This window comes from Blennius ocellaris, assembly GCF_963422515.1.
Source record: "Blennius ocellaris genome assembly, contig: SCAFFOLD_173, whole genome shotgun sequence".
Lineage (NCBI taxonomy): Eukaryota > Metazoa > Chordata > Actinopteri > Blenniiformes > Blenniidae > Blennius > Blennius ocellaris.
Genome location: NW_027661953.1, coordinates 5,001 through 15,464, shown reverse-complemented (window position 1 = coordinate 15,464; position 10,464 = coordinate 5,001). Strand labels below are relative to the sequence as shown.

Here is a 10,464-nt window from a genome sequence, read left to right as displayed (position 1 = left end):
GTCCTCCAGTCCTCCAGTCCTCCTCCAGTCTTCCTCCAGTCCTCCAGTCCTCCAGTCCTCCAGTCCTCCAGTCCTCCAGTCCTCCAGTCCTCCAGTCCTCCAGTCCTCCTCCAGTCCTCCTCCAGTCCTCCTCCAGTCCTCCTCCAGTCCTCCTTCAGTCCTCCTCCAGTCCTCCAGTCCTCCTCCAGTCCTCCAGTCCTCCAGTCCTCCTCCAGTCCTCCTCCAGTCCTCCTTCAGTCCTCCTCCAGTCCTCCAGTCCTCCTCCAGTCCTCCAGTCCTCAAGGACCCGGACCTTCTTTCTTGGGATCGGGATTCCTCTGGTTCTGGTTCGACTTCAGACGCGCGTGCCCGGGACCTGGTCCAGGATTTGTGGGCCTGGTGCAGGTCCAGGTCTGCAGTGGGACCAGATGGACCAGCTGACCAGCAGGGTTTGAACCGGGGACCCAGCAGGCTGCCATGCACACCCTCCACCGCCTGTGTCGAGTCTGTATCGGCCAGAACCTGCCCCAGGTCAGAACCACCACCCGGTCCGGACCCGGTCCGGCTCTGCTGTTTCCATGGCGACCGTGCTCCGAGTGTGTGTGTGTGTGTGTGTGTGTGTGTGTGTGTGTGTGTGTGTGTGTGTGTGTGTGTGTGTGTGTGTGTGGGTTAAGGTTAGTTGAAGTAACTGGTCAGAGGGGTAGTTATGGTTAAACCAGCGGTAGTTATGCTTGAACCAGGGGTAGTTATGGTTGAACCAGGGGTAGTTATGGTTGAACCAGGGGTAGTTATGGTTAAACCAGGGGTAGTTATGGTTGAACCAGCGGTAGTTATGCTTGAACCAGGGGTAGTTATGGTTGAACCAGCGGTAGTTATGGTTGAACCAGCGGTAGTTATGGTTAAACCAGGGGTAGTTATGGTTGAACCAGCGGTAGTTATGGTTGAACCACGGGTAGTTATGGTTGAACCAGCGGTAGTTATGGTTGAACCAGGGGTAGTTATGGTTGAACCAGCGGTAGTTATGGTTGAACCAGCGGAAGTTATGGTTGAACCAGGGGTAGTTATGGTTGAACCAGCGGTAGTTATGGTTGAACCAGGGGTAGTTATGGTTGAACCAGCGGTAGTTATGGTTGAACCAGGGGTAGTTATGTTTGAACCAGGGGTAGTTATGGTTGAACCAGCGGTAGTTATGGTTGAACCAGGGGTAGTTATGGTTGAACCAGGGGTAGTTATGGTTGAACCAGCGGTAGTTATGGTTGAACCAGGGGTAGTTATGTTTGAACCAGCGGTAGCTATGGTTGAACCAGCGGTAGCTATGTTTGAACCAGCGGTAGTTATGGTTGAACCAGCGGTAGTTATGGTTGAACCAGCGGTAGTTATGGTTGAACCATCGGTAGTTATGGTTGAACCAGGGGTAGTTATGGTTGAACCAGGGGTAGTTATGGTTGAACCAGCGGTAGTTATGGTTGAACCAGCGGTAGTTATGGTTGAACCAGGGGTAGTTATGGTTGAACCAGCGGTAGTTATGGTTGAACCAGGGGTAGTTATGGTTGAACCAGCGGTAGTTATGGTTGAACCAGGGGTAGTTATGGTTGAACCAGCGGTAGTTATGGTTGAACCACGGGTAGTTATGGTTGAACCAGCGGTAGTTATGGTTGAACCAGCGGTAGTTATGGTTGAACCATGGGTAGTTATGGTTGAACCAGCGGTAGTTATGGTTGAACCAGCGGTAGTTATGGTTGAACCAGGGGTAGTTATGGTTGAACCAGCGGAAGTTATGGTTGAACCAGGGGTAGTTATGGTTGAACCAGCGGTAGTTATGGTTGAACCAGGGGTAGTTATGGTTGAACCAGCGGTAGTTATGGTTGAACCACGGGTAGTTATGGTTGAACCAGCGGTAGTTATGGTTAAACCAGGGGTAGTTATGGTTGAACCAGGGGTAGTTATGGTTGAACCAGCGGTAGTTATGGTTGAACCAGGGGTAGTTATGGTTGAACCAGCGGTAGTTATGGTTGAACCAGGGGTAGTTATGGTTGAACCAGCGGTAGTTATGGTTGAACCACGGGTAGTTATGGTTGAACCAGGGGTAGTTATGGTTGAACCAGCGGTAGTTATGGTTGAACCAGCGGTAGTTATGGTTGAACCAGGGGTAGTTATGGTTGAACCAGCGGTAGTTATGGTTGAACCAGCGGTAGTTATGGTTGAACCAGCGGAAGTTATGGTTGAACCAGGGGTAGTTATGGTTGAACCAGCGGTAGTTATGGTTGAACCAGGGGTAGTTATGGTTGAACCAGCGGTAGTTATGGTTGAACCAGGGGTAGTTATGGTTGAACCAGCGGTAGTTATGGTTGAACCAGCGGTAGTTATGGTTGAACCACGGGTAGTTATGGTTGAACCAGGGGTAGTTATGGTTGAACCAGCGGTAGTTATGGTTGAACCAGGGGTAGTTATGGTTGAACCAGCGGAAGTTATGGTTGAACCAGGGGTAGTTATGGTTGAACCAGCGGTAGTTATGGTTGAACCAGGGGTAGTTATGGTTGAACCAGCGGTAGTTATGGTTGAACCACGGGTAGTTATGGTTGAACCAGCGGTAGTTATGGTTAAACCAGGGGTAGTTATGGTTGAACCAGGGGTAGTTATGGTTGAACCAGCGGTAGTTATGGTTGAACCAGGGGTAGTTATGGTTGAACCAGGGGTAGTTATGGTTGAACCAGGGGTAGTTATGGTTGAACCAGCGGTAGTTATGGTTGAACCACGGGTAGTTATGGTTGAACCAGGGGTAGTTATGGTTGAACCAGGGGTAGTTATGGTTGAACCAGCGGTAGTTATGGTTGAACCAGGGGTAGTTATGGTTGAACCAGCGGTAGTTATGGTTGAACCAGGGGTAGTTATGGTTGAACCAGCGGTAGTTATGGTTGAACCACGGGTAGTTATGGTTGAACCAGGGGTAGTTATGGTTGAACCAGGGGTAGTTATGGTTGAACCAGCGGTAGTTATGGTTGAACCACGGGTAGTTATGGTTGAACCAGGGGTAGTTATGGTTGAACCAGGGGTAGTTATGGTTGAACCAGCGGTAGTTATGGTTGAACCAGGGGTAGTTATGGTTGATCCAGCGGTAGTTATGGTTGAACCAGCGGTAGTTATGGTTGAACCAGGGGTAGTTATGGTTGAACCAGCGGTAGTTATGGTTGAACCACGGGTAGTTATGGTTGAACCAGGGGTAGTTATGGTTGAACCACGGGTAGTTATGGTTGAACCAGGGGTAGTTATGGTTGATCCAGCGGTAGTTATGGTTGAACCAGCGGTAGTTATGGTTGAACCAGGGGTAGTTATGGTTGAACCACGGGTAGTTATGGTTGAACCAGGGGTAGTTATGGTTGAACCAGCGGTAGTTATGGTTGAACCAGCGGTAGTTATGGTTGAACCAGGGGTAGGAGCCACTGAGGACCGGCTGACCTTTCAGTCGCCCGGCGGCTGTTTGCTGAGTCATGGCGACAGCCGGGAGACGAGACACGGCGCCCCCTGGAGCAGCGGCCTTTCTCATTTCCATGGCGACAGCCGGGAGACGAGACACGGCGCCCCCTGGAGCAGCGGCCTTTCCCGTTTCCATGGCGACAGCCGCCGAGTGTTCCCAGCGACTCCACCGTCTCCAGTTGGCGGTTCGGCTCCCGCGAAGACGATTCCACGTTAAAGCAGAGCTTGTCTTTACGTGTGACCTCGTCCTCCAACGCCTCCTGCACGAGGAGCTCCGCCCCTCTGGCGCCCCCTGCACGAGGAGCTCCGCCCCTCTGGCGCCCCCTGCACGAGGAGCTCCGCCCCTCTGGCGCCTCCTGCAGGAGGAGCTCCGCCCTTCTGGCGCCCCCTGCAGGAGGAGCTCCGCCCTTCTGGCGCCATCTCACTTGTTTCTCTCAGGGTTGTGATTGGCTGCCCCCCGCTGGCTGTGGCAGGAAGCTCATGTGAGGGTTCTCTTATGGACGCGTTTGGAAGCGACCCGTCGACCCCGCCGTCTCCGTTCGTTGGATGAGCGACGACGCAGGTGAGCGACTGCAGAGGCTCCGCCCACTCACGCTGTGCCGGCGCTCCACAGGTGGGCGTGGTCCGAGGGAACGACGGCTACGGCTTCACCATCTGCTGCGACGGCCCGGTGAGGGTGCAGGCCGTGGACGCCGGTAAGACGGGGGGGGGAGGTGGGGGGGGCGTCCAGGTGAGCGCCGCCCCTCACCTGATTGGCTGTCTGTGGTTGTAGGCGGTCCGGCTCATCAGTCTGGACTTCGCCAGGGAGACGCCGTCCTGCAGCTCAACGGGGTTCCTGTGGAGACCTGGAAGTGTGCGGACCTCGCCCACGCCATCAGGTGACCGAACCACATCCTTCTGCTGTTGCCATGGAAACAATAAATGCAAAAACAAAGCGTGTTCACTTGAAACGTCATGGAAACACGGTGTCATGTCACTATTGTTTACTCCTCGAGTAGCTCCGCCCCTTTTCCTGTTTAACCCAGCCCACCGGCTCTATACCATGTCTGTAGCCCCGCCCCTCACCGGCGTTGGCCACGCCCCTTCCCGTATTTGGCCTCGTTAGCGGAGTTTTCACGAGCGTCTCGTCCGTCCGTCAGGAGCTGTCCTTCTCAGATCGTCCTGGCGGTGTGGCGAGGACCACCTGAGGCCAGGTCCCACGGCGAGTCTTGGCTCCGCCCCCCCAGAGGACACCCGGTAACTCGCCTCGTCGTCCGGCTTCACGCCACCCTGCTAGCATCATGCTAACACTTAGCTCCTTGTGTTTCCCAGGGAACGAGCAGGAAGCTGCTGGCTCACCCTCCTCACAGCAAACATGGCCGCCGGCGAGGTGCAGGGGGGGCGGCGGCCTGGTCTGGCCTGGGGGTTCTGGGTTCTCTGTGGGGAGACCAGAAGGGGGAGGAGCCAGAGGAGCAGGGGGAGGAGTTTGCTGCTCAAACGGCCACTTTGAAGGGAACACGGGTCACCTCGTCCAACGGAGGACAATTACATCATCCTCTCACCTGTCGGGCCAGGAGGACAGGTGAGGAAAAGGGGGCGGGGCCTACAGGTACTCACCTGTCCTCCTGGACTGACAGGTGAGGAAAAGGGGCGGGGCCAACATTACTCACCTGTCGGTCCAGGAGGACAGGTGAGGAAAAGGGGCGGGGCCTACAGGTACTGATTCAGAACGTTGTCATTTAAACGGAACCTCAGAACCAGTTCCAGATACTGGACTGGATCTGGGTCGTGGCCCCGGTCCTGATGGCGGTCTGACCCGGTTACTGGTTCTGGTTCTGTTTCAGCTGCTGCATCCGGTCTACCAGGACGGGACTGGAACCATCGGTTTGTCTGCTCCGACCTTTGAGGTTCTTGACTCCGCCCCCGAAGCGTCCGGCGGTTCTGAAGGTTCTGTTGTGGTTCTGCAGGCGGCCTGTACCAGACCCACCCCAGCAGGGGGCAGAACCCCCCCACCCGGACCTCCACCCTCCCTCCGACCTGGTCCCTCCGCCCCGCCGGGTCACCTGAACAACTACCAGAACTGCACCCTGGTCCAGTCGCACCGGCCCGGGTCCGGGTTCAGGTCCGGATCCGGGTTCGGGTCCGGGGGCTTCGCCGCGCTGGCGCCCAAAACGCTCATCTTCCCCGTCTTCGTCCAGGTTCAGGCCTGTTGCCACGGCAACCTGACCCAACTCTCATGAGCTGGGTCAGGTCCAACACACCATCAGAACCATCAGAACCAGGTCCAACACACCATCAGAACCAGCAGGTTCTAAGGACACTTCAGCATGACGGCAGGTGGAGACGGCAGAGTTGGGAATCGAACCTGCAACCATCCGACTGGGGAGACGCCGGGACTGACCGCTGCCCCAAGACCCCGGGGGGGCCTCTGCTGCTGGCGCCTGAACGTTTTTGTCATTGTTGACCTGGTGGTGGTGGTTGTTGTTGTTGACCTGGTGGTGGTGGTTGTTGTTGTTGACCTGGTTGTGGTTGTTGTTGTTGTTGACCTGGTGGTGGTTGTTGTTGTTGACCTGGTGGTGGTTGTTGTTGTTGTTGACCTGGTGGTGGTGGTTGTTGTTGTTGACCTGGTGGTGGTGGTTGTTGTTGTTGACCTGGTGGTGGTGGTTGTTGTTGTTGACCTGGTTGTGGTTGTTGTTGTTGTTGACCTGGTGGTGGTTGTTGTTGTTGACCTGGTGGTGGTTGTTGTTGTTGTTGACCTGGTGGTGGTGGTTGTTGTTGTTGACCTGGTGGTGGTTGTTGTTGTTGTTGACCTGGTGGTGGTTGTTATTGTTGACCTGGTGGTGGTTGTTGTTGTTGTTGACCTGGTGGTGGTTGTTATTATTGACCTGGTTGTTGGTTTTTGTTGTTGTTGTTGTTGTTGACCTGGTTGTTGTTGTTGTTGTTGACCTTGTTGTTGTTGTTGTGGTTGTGATTGTTGACCTGGTTGTTGTTGTTGTGATTGTTGACCTGGTTGTTGTTGTTGTTGTTGTTGACCTGGTTGTTGTTGTTGACCTGGTGGTGGTTGTTGTTGTTGTTGACCTGGTGGTGGTTGTTATTGTTGACCTGGTGGTGGTTGTTGTTGTTGTTGACCTGGTGGTGGTTGTTATTATTGACCTGGTTGTTGTTTTTGTTGTTTGTTGTTGTTGTTGACCTGGTTGTTGTTGTTGTTGTTGACCTTGTTGTTGTTGTTGTGGTTGTGATTGTTGACCTGGTTGTTGTTTGTTGTGATTGTTGACCTGGTTGTTGTTGTTGTTGTTGTTGACCTGGTTGTTGTTGTTGTGGGTTGTTGACCTGGTTGTTGTGGTTGTTGACCTGGTTGTTGTGATTGTTGACCTGGTTGTTGTTGTTGTTGACCTGGTTGTTGTTGTTGTTGTTGACCTGGTTGATGTTGTTGTGGTTGTTGACCTGGTTGTTGTTGTTGTTGTGGTTGTTGACCTGGTTGTTGTTGTTGTTGTTGTTGACAGCCTCTGGATCTGTGCAGCCCTGATAGAACCTTGCTGATGTGTGAGGAAATGATTTTACATCAACCTGACCTGATGCCTGCCCAAGGTAACGCCTTGTAACACCTCGTAACGCCTTGTAACACCTCGTAACGCCTTGTAACACGGTGTAACGCCTTGTAACACGGTGTAACGCCTTGTAACACCTCGTAACGCCTTGTAACCCCTCGTAACGCCTTTGTAACACGGAGTGTAACGCCTTGTACACGGTGTAACGCCTTGTAACACCTCGTAACGCCTTGTAACACGGTGTAACGCCTTGTAACGCCTTGTAACACCTCGTAACGCCTTTGTAACACGGTGTAACGCCTTGTAACGCGGTGTAACGCCGCATAACGCCGAGTAGCACCTTGTTAACGCGCATAACGCCTTGTAACGCTTTGTAACGCCTTGTAACGGTGTTCCAGGTGACGGTGTTGATCTACACCGACCTGCTGCTGCTGACCAGACAGGAGGAAAGTGGACGTTGTAACGTCCTGCAGAGTCCTCTGTACCTGAACAGCCTGCAGCTCCGAGAAGGTGACTGCTGCTGCTGCTGCTGCTGCTGTTGTTGTTGTTGTTGTTGTTGTTGTTTAACAAGTTTGTGTTGTGTCCAGTGTCGTCTGAGCCGCTCCAGCTCTACCTCCTGCACAGCTCCGCCAGCGGGTGGCGCTGTCTCCTCAGCCTGGAGGCGTCCAGCTTCCAGCAGAAGGTCCGAGTGCGTCTCTGTCTCCATGACAACATCAAGCTTCAGCTGGTTACCATGGTAACTACTCTACTCTGCTCTACTCTTGTCAGCCTGGGTTGTTTTGCATTACAATATAGTACGGCGGCGGAGTGGGCGGAGTCATCTTACAGCTAACCGTCCTCATGTGGTTGTGAGTGAATCTGCATTAGAGCTCAGCTCAAACAAACAAACAAATAAACAAACGCTACGATCCTTTAAACGTTAAAGTTAATGAGGTTAAACGGGGGGAGGGACACCAGTTAACAGGGGGGCCAGTTATTCCAGAACACCGGTGGTCTGGTCGGTTCTCATCACCGTGGAAACATGAAACTTTTCTGAATGAAAACACAAATGATGCGTTTTCAGTTGAATCGTTGTCGTGGAAACGGAGCCGCACTAACACCCCCCCCCCCCCCCCCCCCCCCACAGCTCTCTGACCCCCCCTCTGGCCAGTCGGACCTCCTCTATGCTCCTCCCTCTCTGTACTCCCCCATCAGACCGGCCTCCCCTCCCTCCCTCCCCCCCACCTCCCCCTCTACCCCCCTCTTCTTTTCTCCTCCCCCCACCTCCTCCTCCCCGAGGAGTCCAGTGTGGAAGGAGAGGGAGGAGGAGGAGGAGGAGGAGGAGGAGCGGCAGCAGGGGGAGGGGGAGAGCGCCTCCGAGACGTCAGAGGTTCCAGGAAGGATGAGGGGGCGTGGCCTCCTGCTAGGCTCCACCCACTTTCACCTGAAGGATGAGGAGAGTGACGAAGAGCCCAGCACCAGACCAGCAGGTCAGTCTACTAGACCCCCCCACAACCCCTCAGACTCTCTGACCTCCCCAGAACCCCCCAGAACCTCCCTAGACCTCCCTAGAACTCCCCCAGAACCCCCCTAGACCTCCCTAGAACTCCCTAGAACTCCCCCAGAACCCCCCCAGAACCCCCTAGACCTCCCTAGAACTCCCCCAGAACCCCCCAGAACCCCCCTAGCCTCCCTAGAACTCCCCCAGAACCCCCTAGAACTCCCCCAGAACCCCCTAGACCTCCCTAGAACCCCCCTAGACCTCCCTAGGCCTCCCTAGAACTCCCCCAGAACCCCCCAGAACCCCCCTAGACCTCCCCAGAACCCCCTAGACCTCCCTAAACCTCCCTAGAGCTCCCCCAGAACCTCCCTAAACCTTCCTAGAACTCCCCCAGAACCCCCCTAGACCTCCCTAGACCTCCCTAGAACCCCCCTAGACCTCCCTAGGCCTCCCTAGAACTCCCCCAGAACCCCCCAGAACCCCCCTAGACCTCCCCAGAACCCCCTAGACCTCCCTAAACCTCCCTAGAGCTCCCCAGAACCTCCCTAAACCTTCCTAGAACTCCCCCAGAACCCCCCTAGACCTCCCTAGAACTCCCCCAGAACCCCCCTAGACCTCCCCAGAACCCCCCAGAACCCCCCTAGACCTCCCTAGAACTCCCCCAGAACCCCCCTAGAACTCCCCCAGAACCCCCCAGAAACCCCCCCAGAACTCCCCCAGAACCCCCTAGACCTCCCTAGACCTCCCTAGAACTCCCCCAGAACCCCCCCTAGACCTCCCTAGACCTCCCTAGAACTCCCCCAGAAACCCCCCAGAACCCCCCTAGACCTCCCCAGAACCCCCTAGACCTCCCTAAACCTCCCTAGAGCTCCCCCAGAACCTCCCTAAACCTCCCTAGAACTCCCCCAGAACCCCCCTAGACCTCCCTAGACCTCCCTAGAACTCCCCCAGAACCCCCCTAGACCTCCCCAGAACCCCCCAGAACCCCCCTAGACCTCCCTAGAACTCCCCCAGAACCCCCCAGACCTCCCTAGACCTCCCCAGAACCCCCCCAGAACCCCCCAGAGCCCCCTAGACCTCCCCAGAACCCCCCCAGACCTCCCTAGACCCCCCCAGACTAACGGCGTCTCTCTCAGTCCTGCGCCGCTCGCTCTCCGACGGCTCCCTGCTGCAGGAGCCTCGCTCGCCCCGGTTCTACTCCGACAGCACCATCCACCGCCTCACCCGGCCTGCGACCTTTGACCTGGAGCCAGGCCACGCCCCCTGGTCACCAGGCCATGCCCCCCGGCCTCCATCAGTCCACATTCTAAGGAAACAGCTGACCAGAGAGGGGGGGACCCTGAACCACATGCTACTGCTGCTCAACGGCACCAAGGTACAGACCACCATAGACCACCACAGACCAGTACAGACCACCATAGACCACCACAGACCACCACAGACCAGTACAGACCACCATAGACCACCATAGACCAGTACAGACCACCATAGACCAGTGCATACCACTATAGACCAGTACAGACCACCATAGACCAGTGCATACCACCATAGACCAGCACAGACCACCATAGACCAGTGCATACCACCATAGACCAGTACAGACCAACACAGACCAGTACAGACCACCATAGACCAGTACAGACCAACACAGACCAGTACAGACCACCATAGACCAGTACAGACCACCATAGACCAGTGCATACCACCATAGACCAGTACAGACCACCATAGACCAACACAGACCAGTACAGACCACCATAGACCACCACAGACCACCATAGACCAGTACAGACCACCATAGACCAGTGCATACCACTATAGACCAGTACAGACCACCATAGACCAGTGCATACCACCATAGACCAGTACAGACCACCATAGACCAACACAGACCAGTACAGACCACCATAGACCAGTACAGACCACCATAGACCAACACAGACCAGTACAGACCACCATAGACCACCACAGACCACCATAGACCAGTACAGACCACCATAGACC

At 55.2% G+C, this 10,464-nt stretch overlaps 1 protein-coding gene across 1 annotated transcript in view; it reads left to right on the top strand.

Annotated features, from left to right (window-relative positions):
* Positions 1 to 315: 315 nt before the first annotated feature.
* Positions 316 to 10,464, top strand: part of LOC308148531 (regulator of G-protein signaling 3-like) — a 12,220-nt gene continuing 2,071 nt past the window's right edge. The window contains 14 exon segments of the mRNA XM_080521996.1: positions 316 to 510; positions 4,067 to 4,148; positions 4,226 to 4,331; positions 4,593 to 4,689; positions 4,765 to 4,971; positions 4,973 to 5,014; positions 5,277 to 5,299; positions 5,301 to 5,316; positions 5,400 to 5,630; positions 6,936 to 7,020; positions 7,365 to 7,490; positions 7,568 to 7,716; positions 8,107 to 8,449; positions 9,597 to 9,835. Of these exon segments, the coding sequence (XP_080378122.1) occupies positions 457 to 510; positions 4,067 to 4,148; positions 4,226 to 4,331; positions 4,593 to 4,689; positions 4,765 to 4,971; positions 4,973 to 5,014; positions 5,277 to 5,299; positions 5,301 to 5,316; positions 5,400 to 5,630; positions 6,936 to 7,020; positions 7,365 to 7,490; positions 7,568 to 7,716; positions 8,107 to 8,449; positions 9,597 to 9,835 (1,800 nt within the window). The 5' untranslated portion in view covers positions 316 to 456.